The 17,859-nt window shown below is 40.0% G+C and overlaps 1 protein-coding gene across 4 annotated transcripts in view; it reads right to left on the bottom strand.

The window, feature by feature from the left end:
• LOC124719089 (pyruvate kinase-like) overlaps positions 1-17,859 on the bottom strand; it is a 121,929-nt gene that overhangs the window by 15,979 nt on the left and 88,091 nt on the right. For all 4 annotated transcript variants that reach the window (XM_047244780.1, XM_047244781.1, XM_047244779.1 and 1 more), the window contains 2 exons: positions 12,358-12,567; positions 4,317-4,498 (listed from right to left, as the gene is read on the bottom strand). In XM_047244780.1, the coding sequence (XP_047100736.1) occupies positions 4,317-4,498; positions 12,358-12,567 (392 nt within the window). The remainder of the gene's footprint in view (positions 1-4,316; positions 4,499-12,357; positions 12,568-17,859) is intronic.

A 17,859-nucleotide genomic window follows, 5' to 3' on the forward strand; every position in this document is an offset into this window, starting at 1 on the left:
ATACAAATTAGAGAGAGTCACTAAGTGCCTTAAGACAAAACCTTAATGCTTTGAAATCTACTTAAAAAAAGGGGAGAACTGTGGAGCCTTACGACTGGAATGTTTTGCTTCTTCCTTGTTTTGGCCCCATTTAAGCTTTCAACAAATGCCTGTTTTTGTTTAGAATAAGGAGCGTTTTCCCACTGGTGAACAGAGAGCCTCATTGATTTAATGTATTACAACATTTTTCTTCCCACACCCAATTCGATAATTACGTCTGCAGAATATTGATTTATATCTTTTGCAGGCAATCATACCCATGCAACCTACACTTAACAATACTCCAGATAGAACTGACAATGTACTTAGCATAATTTCATTTGTTAGGGGAAGACTTACAGCACAATCTAAAATGTTAAGATTTTTTTTTTTTCCAGATGCAACAGTGCAGACACTATAAAAAGGCAGCTGGCCACACGCATCAACTAGGATCGTCAATATAAGAAAAACAAATGAGCAACTCGCAATACAAAGAACTTGGTAATGGATACCGTGCAGCTGCTTTCTGCTATTGGGAGTGTCAAAGCAGTTCAGGCATGACATCTACTGGCATTTGATGCTACCCCAGTTCGAAACACCTGCCACCTAAAACTGCCCCGTTCAAGTGTGTGTTATACCAACTTCTGAATTTTAGCTGACAGACATCCATGAGGGGCATTAAATGAAAACCAAACACCCACAACAGATGAACTGGGAATAAGGGGACTTGTGAAAAAGTGGTTCCAGTCATATCTAAAAAATAGAAGACATAACTGACATCTCACATATTTCAAGCTGCTCAAACTATATTGTAAAGTATACTTCAGACCCAAATTACGTAAATATAGGTGTCCCCCAGGATATAAAACTAATGTAAGGTACTTTAAAAATGTGTGAAAATATTAATTTTGTGTGTATAAATTGTAGGTATATTGTATTGTGTATGATTTTGCTGACGAAATTCACACAATGTAAATTGTTATATGGATTAATAAAGAAATCAATCAATCAATCAACAGCTCCATTTAAAAGTAATCACCATATGCATTAAGACATTTATCCCATGGGGAGACAATGATCAGTTCCCATATTCTATAGAACGTGATCAGTCAGTCACTGACTTACAACAGCACCCACTCTTGGATTTCCTCATTCGACAAACCAAGTCCACACATCTATCTTCAGGTTGCCAAAGATGCAGAAATCACATGGTGAAAATCTGAGCTGTATGGAGGATGTCTCACAGTTTCCCAAGCTAAAGTGTAGTGTAGCCTTCATCCAATTCACAGCGTGAGGATGGATGATGTAACAAGATGGTTCCATCTGATGTTTGGACTTTATAGTCTGTCAGTGTCTATAGTGCTGTGCACTGATTGTGGCTGGAAGCTCGACAAACTTGTCATGTGGAGGGGGCCTGCAGTCAAATGAGGTCCTAGTGACCTTACAGAAACTTGTGCGAACAGCTCTGGATTTCCTTGGAGGGGGGAGATGGGGCTGTTTCTACTGATGGCTTTGCTGTTTGCCCTCAGGCTGTCAAATGGAATCCCTGTTACATGGTAACACCCACCCCCACACTGCTACGCTTCAGCAATTTGGTTAAAAAACACTGCAACACCCTCCATACAGCCTCGATCCTACACCGCAATTTTCACACATTTAGTGAGCTGAAGGAAGTCGCACATGGATGTCCGTTTCACGAAATGCGAGAGTGGGTGCAGTTGTGGACCCATCAGGGGCTGACCATGTTCTATGAAACAGGAATTGACCGTATCATCTCCCAGTGCGACAAACGTCTCAATATGTGTGGTGATTTCTTTTGAAATGAACCATTCCATGGTCTCATTCTGCTGGGTGTTCAGTTCTCATTTGACTGTCCCTTATACACTGGATTATCTGGCATGTACCAGGTATACCGGTATGAAATGAGCATTAAGATACAAATGTGTCGATAGGGAACATTTGTTGGGAACGAGCCTTAAATTTTTTTGTTTGGTTGGTATGACACATTTCATCGTGTTAATGTCGAATTTTGTACCAGAAAGTGATGATTTGCGGAAAGCATTAATTTTTGGTTTTCAATTGGGTGGGTGTGGGGGGGAAGGAACAAAAAAGAGAGAGAGAGAGAACTACAGAGTCGTATCGAATGCTTGTCGAGGCATATGGTGATCGTGCCCTATCAGAAGCAACATGCAAAAGATGGTTTTTACAGTTCAGAAATAATGATTTTGACGTAAGAAATGAAGAACGTGGAAGACCACCAAAAAAGTTCGAAGACGCCAAATTGCAAGCAATATTGGATGAAGATGATACTTTGAGTCAGGAGCAAATGGCAGCAATGCTAAATGTTGCACAACAAACAATTTCTGACCGTTTGAAAGCTATGGGAAAGATCCAAAATTGTGGAAAATGGGTGCCACATGAATTGAATGAAAGACAGATGGAAAACCGAAAAACCATTTGTCAAAGTTTGCTTCAAAGACACGAAAGAATATCAGTTTTCCATCGAATTGTTACTGGCGATGAAAAATGGATTTATTTTAAGAATCCTAAATGGGAAAAATCATGGGTTAATCCGGGACAACCATCAACATCGACTGCAAAACCAGAGCGATTCGGCATCCGACAATGCTATGTGTTTGGTGGGATCAGAAAGGTGTGGTGTATCATGAGCTTCTAAAACCCGGTGAAACTGAATACTAATCACTACAGACAACAAATGATCAATTTGATCTATTCACTGATCGAAAAAAGACCAGAATGGTCCAGAAGACATGGCAAAGTAATTTATTTACACGACAATGCACCTGCACACAAAGCAAAACTGGTTCAGGATACAATCAAAACACTTGGCTGGGAGCTGCTACCCCACCCGCAATATTCACCAGACTTGGCCCCTTCCGACTACCATTTGTTTTCATCACTGGGACACGCATTGGCTGAGGAACACTTCGATTCCTACGAAAAGTTGAAAATTAGGTGTCTGATTGGTTTGCTTCAAAAGACGAACATTTCTATTGGCGTGGTGTCCACGAATTGCCAGAAAGGTGGTCAAAATGTATAGAAAGCAATGGTCAGTACTTTGAATAAAATGTTTTTACTTTTCAATTCAAAACTAGTGTTCCATTTTCACAAAAAAAAATGCTCATTTCATACCGGTACACCTGATTCTTATACAGAACCGCTGAAAACTGGTGTTGCACCAGAGCACTGAGCACAATGATAAATTACATCCACGCATTTTTTATTTTTCGAACATTTGTTATGCACATTATCTTTCCAAACTGGAGATGATCTGCAATACCAATAGTCGAAATGTGCGATTTTCATTATTTATATATAGAAAATAAAGCTATTTTGAACTATCTCTGATAAAACAGTATCCGGATACAATTCACTACGAAATTGCGTTTATTAGCTAAATTTGCTTCCACATTCTGAGGCAGATATCACATCTATATTCTTATTTATATGGTGATAGTTGTTATTACAGTATACAGATTGAGCTACAATATTTTTTGTCTTTTGTTCTTTACTCTTACCACATTCCTCAAGCTGGTGCATACTGTAAAATATATAGGAAAAACTATCCAGAATGAACTTAAGCGGAATATGTACTTGAAATAAATAGTTTCGAAAGCAGATGCAGGACAGATTCGTAGGAAGAATCTCAAGGAAATTTAATTCATCCATGAAGGAAGTGGCTTACAAGACTGTTGTTTGACTGATTCTTGAGTATTTTTCATCAATCTGTGACCCTTACCATGTAGAAAGCACACACACACACACACACACACACACACACACACACACACACACACACACACACACACACACAGAGACAGAGACAGAGACAGAGACAGAGACAGAGAGAGAGAGAGAGAGAGAGAGAGAGAGAGAGAGAGAAGAGTGGCACATTTCATTATGTAGTACCCTCCACCACACACAATTAGGTCACTTACAGAGCATTACATGTAGATATAATAGCTGTCATTGATAACTGAGCTTGCACCTACATATTGGGTACATACTTACACACAGACTATAGCAGTGAAAATTTAACTGCCTTGCACATGAAAACTGTGAAAGTCCATCAGGTTGTTATAAATTAAGAATTCAGGTCCAGTTAATACTGCACCAGAGAACTGTGAATCATTGCTGCAATTTTTTTTTATTATTTGTCTAACAATTTCCAATTCATCACCAGTATGTGGTGATGTGTTTTGGTTGTCAACATGTTAACTAGAATCTTTCAGGTTTGTTGATTTCCAAAACTGTCAGAGGTATTTACAAACTCTTACCTTGTTGCACCTGGAAATCATTGCCTTCTGAGCAAGGAAGACCTTTTCAGGAGGAATTTCAATACCCAGGTCACCACGGGCCACCATGATGCCATCAGATGCCTCTATGATCTCGTCCAAATTAACCATTCCCTGATGGTTTTCAATTTTTGAGATAATAAGAATCTTCTTTCCTCCTTCACCTGAAAATTCAAAACAAGTTGCCATTACATTCTTTCCTGACAGAACTCAAAACGCTGTTTACAATACCTTGCTAGCAGAAGAAAAACTAAACATTCCCTCCCATACAGCCTTAGCATTTGAGGCAAATTTATTTGTTGGGATGCAGACTCTACAGCAATACACCACCACTTCGACCTCAGCCTTCACTCGATGTAACTATCCCAAAGCAGATTTCCCAAGCCTTACATCCAATTGTGGTACTGGTGATCCTTCCCCAAAACAACAATTTCAGTGTACCCCACTTGTCACTCAGTGTTATCCTGGCCTCGAATGTACAGGGTGTCCGAAAAGACTTTCACCGATTACATAAATTGATAACTCAGGCTAGAAGTAAGATACAAATATGAAACTTGTGTCAAATTGTTTACAACTGTCAAAGTTTTTTTCTGTTTCAGGTTCGCGGTACATAAGTAGTGGATGAGGTGCAGTGCCCAAGAAGCCATATTAACCAATCAGGAGAAGGCACAGTGTGTCCTGTGGTACCATGAGAGACAATCACCAACCACAGTGCAGAGACACTTCCAGACAACATTTGGAAGGAATCCACCTGATGTCAAGAACATTAAAGTCTGGGATGAGAAATTCAAGAACACAGGATCGGTTGCTGACCTTCCGAGGTCTGGTCAACCAAGAACCTCAGCAGACAGGGTGGAAGCTGTAAGGCAGTCTTTTCTGCGAAGTCCAAAGAAATCTGTGCGCAGGGCCTCACATGAATTACAGATGCCAGAAAGCTTTCTCCACGACATTTTACACAAATGTTTAGTGTTTCGTGCATACAAAGTGCAAATCGTTCAGGCCTTGTTTCTCAATGACAGTACACGTCGATATGACTGTGGTCAAAATGCTATCACGTATTGAGGATGATGATTGTTATCTCAGATGAATTGCCTTTTCTGGCGAGGTCATGGAGTGCACCAGAGGCAGTCCAAAGGTAAATGTTTTGTGCGCGCTATTGCACAATCGAATTATCGAGCCATTCTTCTTTGCTGAGGCTACCATCACATCTGAGGTGTATCTGGACATGTTTCAACTGTATGCTGTTCCTCAGCTGCTTCAATATCACCCCGATGTCTTGTTTCAGCAAGACAATGCACCGCCTCATTGGGGTTTGGACATCCGTGCCTATCGTGATATGAACTTTCCTGGGCAATGGATTGGTCGTGATGGGCCAACGGTTTGGCCTCTACGCTCTCCTGACATAACCCCATTAGACCTCTTTATGGCGTTATGGCAAGGACGAGGTCTACCGAACACGTGTACCAGATCTTGAAACCCTGCGGCAACAGATAACCACAGTCGTTGAATCGATCCCTCCAGTGATGTTGGCTAATGTGTGGACGGAAATTGAATATCGCCTAGATGTGCTATGTGCTACCAAGGGTGCTCGTGTGGAAGTTTACTGATGTGTGAAAAAAAAAAAAAAACTTTTATAGTTTGTAAACAATTAGACAGCAGTTTCATATTTGTATCTTACTTCTAGCCTGAGTTACCAATTTATGTGATCAGGGAAAGACTTTCCAGACACCCTGTATTAATCCGCTACTTCAACGAGGCAATGACTGCCCAAAGCCATGCACTGAAATTAGGTCCATTCTGTCAGATTTTGTCTGCCAAACCTAGAACAGCCTTTTGTCGTTCTCCAAATCTCTGCAATATCCTTGTCAAACCCTATGCTGCTCCTGCACCCATCTCCCTACCCCTGTGACCATCCCCGCTGCAAGATTTGCCCTAGGCACTCTCCTACCACCACCTATACCCACCCTGTAACTGGCAAAAGGAGAGAACTGTGAAATGGCATGTCATATGCCAACTGTTACGTAAACAGTGTTCGGCGTTTTACAATAGCGTGACTACCACCAAATTATAAGTTACAATGAATGAGCATAGGCAGCACACAATATCCTGTTGCTGACCATGCTCTACAGCATGACAGTCTTGACCTTGGGACCTGTTTCACCACACATGTCATCTGAATACTTCCTCCAGAGACAGTTTCTCACAACTCTGTAGGTGGGAAATGGCACTACAACATGTCCTCACTTCTCACTGCCCAACTGGCCTTAATGTAAATTAATTTCTCCAGTCTCTATTTTCCACATTACTTATTCCTTTCTTCACTCTTTTAGTTTCCTACATCTTTCATTTTCTGACCTGTATTTTTCACATCCCCTCCCACCTCTATTACATACAATGCACTTAGCTTGTCACTCTTATTAACTTGTGCATGGGGCTTTAGCAGTTATCATCATCTCGCATATTACCTATCTTCCACCTAAGCTCTCAGGTTTTTAAAATCTTGCCTGTTGCATTCCCAACAGTCAGTCTTTCCTTCTCACCTGCCCCATAACTCTCCCCTGACCTGGATTTCTGGGTGACTTTCAAACTCTACCCCTTTTCCTAAACCTTACCAGTCTTTTTCCTTCACCTCTCTTCTTTGCCCTTCAACTGTTCATCCGGAAAGATCCACTGACTGAAAACAAGCCAACTGTAATACCTTTTGTGTGTGGTGTTCTGCTGCTTCCTCGCTAGTATAATTATCTGCCCAATTTTTATATTTTCAAAAATTGATTATTTTCATGAACAGACTAATATGACACTCCATCACAGCTCAGACACAATTTTAATCTTACCGATCAGAAAAAGTAAACAATTTGCAAAAACTAAAATGGAGACATTTAATATCAGGCATCTGTGAAGGATCAGAGTTAGGGTAATTTATTTCACAATGCCAGGACTGCATTTCAGCAGGCAGATTAGGGTAAGAGTTGTGTCAGGTGGGGTGGGTGAGGGGAGGAAAGAGGGAGTTGGGTTGGGGAAGTGTGGCTGACAGTCGGAGGGAGATAGCAGATGTGCAAAATAGGAATGCGGATTGGAGAGGCACGAGATAGGAACACAACACATGGGCACCAGAACAAGTGACTTTGTGCAGTGCACAATGATAGGAGGGAGTAGATTAGGAATGGATTACGCAATACAGGAAAGGGGAGACTGGGGAATAAGGTGTGGGTTAGCCGATATTGAAGCCAGGATTATTTTCCACACATATAAATGAGACACCTGTAGAAACAACTGCCAAAGATGTCTGACAAGGAGACCACACAGCAATTAAATTGCTGTATTTATGGTACATGTAGCTCAGAACTTAAATAGCAATCACCCAAAGCAGTTGAACTGCTTTGGGTGATTGCTATTTACAACTCAGGTGGAGGTGGTGGTGGTGGTGGTGGTGGTGGTGGTGGTGGTGGAGGGGGGGGGGGGGAGATGGAGGAGAGGGGGGAGGGGCGGGCGGAATTCTTGAGAAAACTGACTGAAGTTTTCTGATCTATAATACCATAAACAATGCCACTTTATGCCAGGCTACTTTGCTCTGTGGTAGAATTCTCACCGGCATATGGGAGGCTGGGGTTCGATTCCTGGGAGAGTTTTAAACAAAGGTGCATGTTTCGGACGCATTTCTGCTAAAATAAATAGAAAAAAATTACAAAATTAAATATATTTTCCTCCACAGCTCCTTTCAAGGGATCAATCTGAAGCATGTTTTGCATTGTGTCATTGTATATTCTGTCCTTTCTCATCTTGCACAGAAGCCCTGATAGAAAGCACATTCTTCACTTTTGTTCTACTCAGATCATTCACTGTTCAGGCCCAACTCTCCGCCATATGTCAAAATTGGTAGATAATATGACTTGTATAGGGTGGTCTTTCCAGCTCCAAGATACATATGATATATAGGGACAGAAAAACTTCATGAAAAAGAATGCAAAAAATAACATGAAATTTGTAGTTTTTAGACAAATCATGGAATCAGCAATTTTTATGAAACATTACGAAATTTGTCATTTACTGGATGGGAAGTGTTGAACCCTGAGTATGGTAGTTTACTAATATTCGTAACTGTTAATGTTTGGATGACATTTTGACTTTTTTCCCTTCAAGTCTGAGGATCGTGTGTACTCCTAAAATGACAGCTCATTGACCATGTAATGGACTATAATGCGGTATCATAAATAGCACATCATTGGGCAAAAATAGCACCAAATTTCACAAGCAATTAGCCCAAACTTGACAGAAAAAGTGCCTAATTCGGCATAATCACTACCACTGCATTTGTTTGAAAAACCACACTATTCAGCAAAACAGTTACACTGAAATTAACCATAAAGCTTTTTCCCTGTCCCTACTGATACGCTGAAATATTGAGCAACATTTCCTTTTGTGGTTTGCTTACTTCCTAAATATTTGAAAGCAATTACTTTTTTAATAAATTTTCCATTACAACTTAACATCCATCAATTTATTGTTTGTTCTTGTTGATTTTCATTGCCTCACTTTTCGTTACTCTTATTTCCATGCATGCTTCTTCAATTACCCTCTGCCTGTAATTTTCATATTTGCTGTTGACCCTTTGTGGATTTTCCTTATGATGTTCACTAGGACTATTACAGCGCACTGGTGACCACAAACTTCCTTGTCTAACCCCTCTATTCTAAACATTTGTTAAACATGTTTATGATTGAGCTGCATCCCCTTACAAATTCCAGTCTATTTGAACCTTGTCATACCTCATCCCTTCTAGCTGTCTATGGATGAAACTACAATGTCTTTCCAAAATTTCTGTTTCTTTTCTAACACATATCTAGCTACACGTATGCTATCTGTAGTTCATCTTCCCGACCAAAATCCTGTTCTCTTAATTGTTGTTCTATCTTCTTCTCGATTCTCTCCAAAATTATCTTTTAATTAATCTTCATGCACAGTAATGCCATTTCTCCGTAAATCTTACACAGCACCCTTTTAAAACTATTGGCTTTATGCAATAATCAGTAATCTCTCCATAAGTTCACAGTATCCTCATTCTATATGGCCTCTAACTCCAACAGGCACTGCAGGATTAATTATTTCCAATGAAATGTCATCTATTCAAGAAATTGTCTTTTATCACTTCTAACAATTTTATATCCAACACATGCATATCTTCCCTTTCTATTTCATCAAGCTGTTTACACATATTTTCCTCTTATTTCTTTTGTTTTCCTCTACTATGTTACACCTATCCTTCATATAAATTTTGGTAATACTGTTCCCACACTTTCTACACTTCTTCCTTACACACAGGCTTTCCTTCTTTGTGGACTATTTTTTTCCCACTCCTGTTATGTAGTATTCAGTATACCATAATACACTGAAATTATCTTCTAATTCTTCCATGAATTTTTTCCACAACATTTCCTTAGCAAAAGCTATTTTTACCTTTGTGTGCTGCTTAGTGTTTCAATTTACTGCACAGTATTATTTCTTATCCTCTTCTTTTTAGTGATCTCAGCCCTTTCCTTATAAAGCGGGTATTACACGATGATCTGTCACGAATGGTACTGGTCTACCGCGACAGCCATCTAGCAGTAGAACAGGTCAAACTACAAAAATTAGCAGACATTATCTGTGCGCCAGAATAGAGAGCAGATCTAAACTGCTGTCGATCCGAGCATGTGCACTAGGTAGCGATAACATGCGCATGCACAGAAGGGACTACCGCAGTGTTTTCTGCTTGTTATTTGCTTATTGCTTGGTGGCTAGTAGCTCATTTCAGATCTTCCGCGTTTTTCAGTAATAAGTTTTCATAAATGCAGAGGATTTTTTTTTTTCTTTCTTTTTCTTTTGCCAGTAGACTTTCTTTTATACTAGCTGTTTGTGAAAGCATTATTTCTATTGATTACTTCGTATTCTAGAAATGAAATGGAGCAAACAGGCATCAAGCGTCTTAATTCAGGCATACAGCGAGGAAAGGTGTATGTGCGACTCTGTAGTATAATACGATACATCTGCAATCATTTTTTTCTGAGTAATATGCATAATATGCCACACGGTGATTTTCGATTTGTATTGTAATGCCTTAGCTTACAAAAGTTCATGTTTGTTTTGATTGCATCTCTAATTTATTTCAGCATGCCAGAAAAGAGAAACTGGCAGTAATAGGCGAAGTAGTCTGTGTAGTTTCACCCAGTGGGATAGAAGAGGGCTGAAAAACTCTTAGCAGCACATATACCATATATTCAGAACTTGGACAAGTAATATAAGTACACCTGTAAGTACTGGTCCTTTGAAGTGCTGCAAATTGCAGTGCATACATTCACAACAACTTTTGAAATGGTGAGCTGTGCTATTCTGTGGATAAAAGCCAGATTTAAAAGATTCCCCATTCACCAAGAAATGTAATGTTGCAACCAGCCTGCAACATAACAGGGCGTTTACTGGTATTATCAGTGATCTAGGCTGGTATGATCACAAAACGTATAAGCATACGATTTAATTCTGACTTTCGAGAATGTGAGAGCCTCCCTCACGACTGTGTTGCACTTGCTAAATCAGTCTTCTATCATAAACAGCAGCTTCTCAAAACAAGCTATGTCCATCCTAATGAAGTTCCAAAATTCTTGGGAATCTTCAGGCCTCCGTTCTTTCATTAACAGTGAATATATTCCCCTGCCTTGATCCCTTTTCAGCCAGGGTCGATCCCAACAACGTCTGACTTCTTGTTTTTGTTGCCGTCCTGCCCTAATCTAAAGATTTACTGTCACTGTCACCTCAAGCCAATACCTCCAAAATTAAATGGATCCTTCATGTGCAATGTGCTGTATAAATTTAAATTTCAATATATATAAAAACAAAGATGAGGTGACTTACCGAACAAAAGCGCTGGCAGGTCGATAGACACACAAACAAACACAAACATACACACAAAATTCAAGCTTTCGCAACAAACTGTTGCCTCATCAGGAAAGAGGGAAGGAGAGGGGAAGACGAAAGGAAGTGGGTTTTAAAGGAGAGGGTAAGGAGTCATTCCAATCCCGGGAGCGGAAAGACTTACCTTAGGGGGAAAAAAGGACAGGTATACACTCGCACACACGCACATATCCATCCACACATACAGACACAAGGTAAGTCTTTCCGCTCCCGGGATTGGAATGACTCCTTACCCTCTCCTTTAAAACCCACTTCCTTTCGTCTTCCCCTCTCCTTCCCTCTTTCCTGATGAGGCAACAGTTTGTTGCGAAAGCTTCAATTTTGTGTTTGTTTGTGTGTCTATCGACCTGCCAGCGCTTTTGTTCGGTAAGTCACCTCATCTTTGTTTTTATATATAATTTTTCCCACGTGGAATGTTTCCTTCCATTATATAAATTTCAATATACATATACCTGTGTAACCAAGTGCCGTAACATTAAACTGTTGAGTGTGTAATTCAGAACAGTACTAACCCACATAAGAGAAAAACAATTACTTAATAAATAACGGTAAAAAAACAATTTCTTATTTAATAGGAACCTTGAGCTCACAGAAATAATCTGAACCTATGACACTCCAGTATATCATATGGTCACCCTTGAAATGCGTGCAGTAGATTGAACGAGTTTACATGACATCAGACAGTTCTATTTTCTTTTCGCACGAATCGCCCGCCGCTCACACATACCGTCTACTGCTGTGCATGCACGCTAGATATATATCCCGCGTGGATGGTATAACAGGTCGGAAGTGAACCAGCCTGTAGTTACAGGTATGCCCATTAGGGGCGCTGGTGCATAACTGTACAGTTTAGGGGCACTGTGTAATACAGGCTTAAGATGGTCCCTACATTTATTCTATCTCAAATCCAAACACACAAATAAATTATGAAACTATGAACAAAGAGAAAATGACAAAAATTAGCTTACTCACCAGGTGGCCAAGAAACTGTTGAAAATGGGATACAGAAATTAATTTGGTCTAAAGGGTTAACAAATCCTGCAGCTACGTCGGTACACTCGACCGATAGGAAACTTACCCATGACACTGCGTATCTCCTGGAGAGCTGCCGCATTCCGTATGAATGATGCAAACACCATGTCCACCTGCTGCTCCACACCAAACAACAGGTCCTTTTTATCCTTCTCAGAAACAGCTGGCAAGTCTACAGGGAGGCCAGGCAGGTTAACACCCTTGCGAGATCCCAGCATTCCTCCATTCTCCACAGTGCACACCAAGTGAGGTGGGGCTGGGAACAAACAACGTATCCTGTTAAACTGTGTGAGGAACCGTAACATCAAACAATACACTTTCAGCCACATAAGAGATGTGGGCATACAGTCACAGACAAATAGAAAAAATTAATGGTCTAAATGTACACAGTGTAGCTACAAGAAAAGCTAAGCTTTCAAGTATAGTATTTGTCTTCTTTGCATGTGTTACACATTAAGATACATCATGCAAATGTGCCAGTAAAATTTTAAATAATGACAAATGTCTTGTCTTCAAAGTGTTAAGCTTTAAACGAGAGTCAAATGCTCTGTGACTTATGAAATTCAAAGGATACTCTCGTACGTAACATAATTCACCTTGCACAAAATTAAATTTACTTTGAAAGTAACGATTTTCAAACCACCATTTGCAATATTTTCCTGTGACTTGTTAGAATTCATTTCACCAATTAGACACCACCAGAAAACAGGTGTTACTGCCCATGCACAACTACGATGACATAGGAAGCCTGTATGTATATAGCGTTTACATATCTTGCATAGCATTAGGAGATCTAACATCAAGTCAAACAAAACAGAAAATTACATGATACTCCAAAAACATCGGAATTTCGTAAATAATACTAAAATACATAATTCGGCTTAAAGCGTGTCCAGATTCACAAGATGTAGGACTCAACCTGATATGAAGTTTTCGGGATGCAAATTTTCTTTGAGTACCGGTACTGTATTGTCTCGTGTTAGGTTCTTTATTATGGCGTAATGCCATACATGCCGGAAGATGAAAATGTGCATTTGAAATTTAGCAAATGGTTGAAACTAGCCAACGGTGTGGAATGAAACATTTCATTTCAAATAAATTTACTACCACTGTGAAAAAGACTAATGAAAGGCAAATTTCTTCAGCACATAGACAAAAATTACTTCATTGTTCTGCAAGGCGATTAATGCTTTGACTGCCAAAAATGTGAAAATCAAAATCAGAAAACAAACTAATAACTATTTTAGCCTTGTGTAATTATGTGAATTATTTTAATTTACTTGATAGCTCCAGGCCACAGAATTATACAGGGTGATTCAAAAAGAATACCACAACTTTAGGAATTTAAAACTCTGTAACGACAAAAGGCAGAGCTAAGCACTATCTGTCGGCGAATTAAGGGAGCTATAAAGTTTCATTTAGTTGTACATTTGTTCGCTTGAGGCGCTGTTGACTAGGCGTCAGCGTCAGTTGATGCTAAGATGGCGACCGCTCAACAGAAAGCTTTTTGTGTTATTGAGTACGGCAGAAGTGAATCGACGACAGTTGTTCAGCGTGCACTTCGAACGAAGTATGGTGTTAAACCTCCTGATAGGTGGTGTATTAAACGTTGGTATAAACAGTTTACAGAGAATGGGTGTTTGTGCAAAGGGAAAAGTTCTGGACGGCCGAGAACGAGTGATGAAAATGTAGCACGCATCCAGCAAGCATTTGTTCGCAGCCCAGGAAAATCGACTCGCAGAGCTAGCAGAGAGCTGCAAATTCCACAATCAACTGTATGGAGAGTCCTACGAAAAAGGTTAGTTATGAAACCTGAACGTCAACTACCCGAGGCGATGGATCGGCCGCCAGGCAGCCCGTGACAGAGCACTTCATCACTGGTCTCCAAGAAGCCCTGATATTACCCCCTGCGATTTTTTCTTATGGGGGTATGTTAAGGATATGGTGTTTCGGCCACCTCTCCCAGCCACCACTGATGATTTGAAACGAGAAATAACAGCAGCTATCCAAACTGTTACGCCTGATAAGCTACAGAGAGTGTGGAACGAGTTGGAGTATCGGGTCGATATTGCTCGTGTGTCTGGAGGGGGGCCATATTGAACATCTCTGAACCTGTTTTTGAGTGAAAAAACCTTTTTAAATACTCTTTGTAATGATGTATAACAGAAGGTTATAATATGTTTCTTTCATTAAATACACATTTTTAAAGTTGTGGTATTCTTTTTGAATCACCCTGTATTTTGATTTCATTTAACGTGAGAGCTGTAAATAAAGAGTAAATAGCAAAATCACTAAAGTGGAGACTATTCCCCTCCCCACTACAACTCAGACTGCTTTGTGCATGTGCGAATCTAGCAGCTTGGGCACACCAGAAAAATTTCTCCGGGTAGCATCTGGCAGCTTGTTGGTACTGCTGATACAGCTAACACACTTAACAATCATACTTCAAGTAGGCACACGTGGTAGAAGGTACTGCTCATACGCGACTCAACAGTGCACATGCACCAGCCCGCTAGCAACTCTTGAAACAAACTTTATGTGAACAGTTGTGACAGTCATCGGAAGCAGGTTGTTATGAAGAATTGCACAGTCTTTGCTGTGTAGCCTTTGACACATTTTGCTGTCGGTAGACGCTCATGCGTGCACTGCATTTTGTTGTGGTAAATGGCTCATTTCCTTTGGACTTCAGTTTTATTTTAATTTTTTTGTCTCGTTTATGTTTTATGGCAGCAGTATTGTTCTGCAGTGGCAGGATACAGTCCAATTCTCTGTTAGAGTATCATTTCTTACCAGTCAAAATTACGAAAATTTAACTGAAAACTAAAACTATGAAAAATTCCCGGAATTCTAAAAAATTATCAGGTTTTTCCCGGTTTTCTCCCAGATGAAAAAATTCCCGAGTTCTTCCCGGTTGTCTCAGGGTGTATACACCCTGTAGAAACATTCCTATTTAGTTATTGTCGCCCTAAATGTACTCGACTCTTCCATCTCTACAGCACTCCATGCACATTTTTCATAATGGAAACATTGCTGTTAGACTTCCTCTGAGCGCTCCTTGATGGCACACACCACTTTTCCTGGTGTGGTGGACTGAAATCTTGTTCCTTTTAATGAAGGCTTGACTTTCATAAATAGATAAATCAAATGGTACTAGTGTAGTGGTTCCGCCTGCTTTATTTCTTCTTTTGTTGTCCTCTGTGTTTATGTACTGGCTGGAAAATTGGGCGTGAAAGTCAAACATGGACTACTTTAAATGATGTAGCCCACAGATGCACAGCTGAGTTTCACTGCCTTTCCTTCACTTTTCTCAACCCCCCCCCTTCCCCCCCCCCCACCCCCATATTCACATTTATATGGCCAGTGCACTATTGGTTATCACTGTTAGCATTCAACCGCGATTCTTATACATATATTTTAACAATGCGTTTCAAGAGACAATGCTCTCATCATCAGGTTGTAAAGTCTACGTCATGAAATTAAACGGACTAAAAAGACAAAATACCATCACTAATAGTTGGGAAGTCCATAGAGTATAACAGAATTAGAAGTACATTGGATTGTGGGTCCTCGTCTTACATTGAAGTTGTTGACACAAGTCGATGGCCGTCCCATAGCTACCAAGTATGCTGTCGCACTGTGCCGGCTCGGGAGCTGTTGTGGACTGACGTGCCCAGGTGTTGTGGCGTGGTTACGGCCGTGTGCTTGACGGTAACGCTATGCTATTGTGCGCCTTATTTCCTTATTGCATTGGTCTGCCATCGTTAGCCTCTCTCAACTCCGTCAGTGACATGCTAAAAGTTTAAAGTCGCATACCTACCCTAAAATAATTCCAAAAACCCGCTAAAAAATCTCATTTCTTTAAAATTATCTTGTGCATTTAGAATATTGCTTTGTTTCTTTTCATGGATAGCTATCTCGAGTTCCTCTAGTAAATCAAGTTTCCCCCCTTTCTTTTCTACATGCAATATTTCTACGTTATCTTCTATGCTATTAAGGGGATGGCCTGTTTCATATATATGGTTCGCAACAGCGGATTTGTCATAATTTCCTAACCTGAACGCAGCTTTATGTTCTTTATACCGGATCGCGAATGATCTTCCTGTCTGCCCTATATATTTTGCATCACAAGTTCTGCACTGAATCTTATAAACTCCCGATCTTTCAAACTTATTTCTCTTCTCGCCAATATTGTGCTTAAGGCTATACCTCACTAGGTTATTAGTCTGAAAAGCTATTTTAACATCGTATGGCTTAAAAATATTTGCTATCTTTTGTGAGACTGTTCCGTAGTATGGGATCGTGATAATATATAGGGCAGACAGGAAGATCATTCGCGATCCGGTATAAAGAACATAAAGATGCGTTCAGGTTAGGAAATTATGACAAATCAGCTGTTGCGAACCATATATATGAAACAGGCCATCCCCTTAATAGCATAGAAGATAACGTAGAAATATTGCATGTAGAAAAGAAAGGGGGGGAAAATTTACTTACTAGAGGAATTCGAGATAGCTATCCATGAAAAGAAACAAAGCAATATTCTAAATGCACAAGATAATTTTAAAGAAATTAGATTTTTTAGTGGGTTTTTTGAATTATTTTAGGGTAGGTATGCGACTTTAAACTTTTAGCATGTCACTGACGGAGTTGCAAGAGGCTAACGATGGCAGACCAATGCAATAAGGAAATAAGGCACCCAATAGCATAGCGTTACCGTCAAGCACACAGCTGTAACCACGCCACAACACCCAGGCACATCAGTCCACAACAGCTCCCGAGCCGGCACAGTGCGACAGCATACTTGGTAGCTACGGGACGGCAATCGACTTGTGTCAACAACTTCAATGTAAGACGAGGACCCACAATCCAATATACTTCTAATTCTGCTATACTCTATGGACTTCCCAACTATTAGTGATGGTATTTTGTCTTTTTCGTCCGTTTAATTTCATGATGTAGACTTTACAACCTGATGATGAGAGCATTGTCTCTTGAAACGCGTTGTTAAAATATGTGTAAGAATCGCGGTTGAATGCCAACAGTGATAACCAGTATAACGACAACTGCTACCTCGACCCCATAATGGATTATATTAAATCAGTGCACTATTGTTTTACTTTCCATAAGCCTCATTAATAGTTTGCAGGTGAACATCCACATACTGCTGCAACAGTTTCCTGTTGAACATCTATGAGCAGTCAAATCTAACCACAAAGTTCACAGTTCTTTAAGAATAATCTGGTACATATGGAGCCAACACTGTCACTGTTTTTATACACGCGCTAACTGTTTAACACTTATTCCACAGTTAAGTTGAAGCATCGTTGTTCTAACCAACACAAGTTTCTCGTCTGAAGCTCTGCTGTAGACTGACTGTCTCATGACCAAAAATCAGGCCTTTATACATCATCACAATAATCGGTGCTCCAACTACATGTAGTTTAAAGTTAAATTTACAGAAGTTACAGTTAAAACTTACCTCATTAAATCAACTGAATACATAGAAAAACTGGTTCTTTTTAACAGTTTCTTCTTCTACAAGTGTTAA

Source organism: Schistocerca piceifrons, chromosome 10 (genome assembly GCF_021461385.2).
Source record: "Schistocerca piceifrons isolate TAMUIC-IGC-003096 chromosome 10, iqSchPice1.1, whole genome shotgun sequence".
NCBI classification, from domain to species: Eukaryota; Metazoa; Arthropoda; class Insecta; order Orthoptera; family Acrididae; genus Schistocerca; species Schistocerca piceifrons.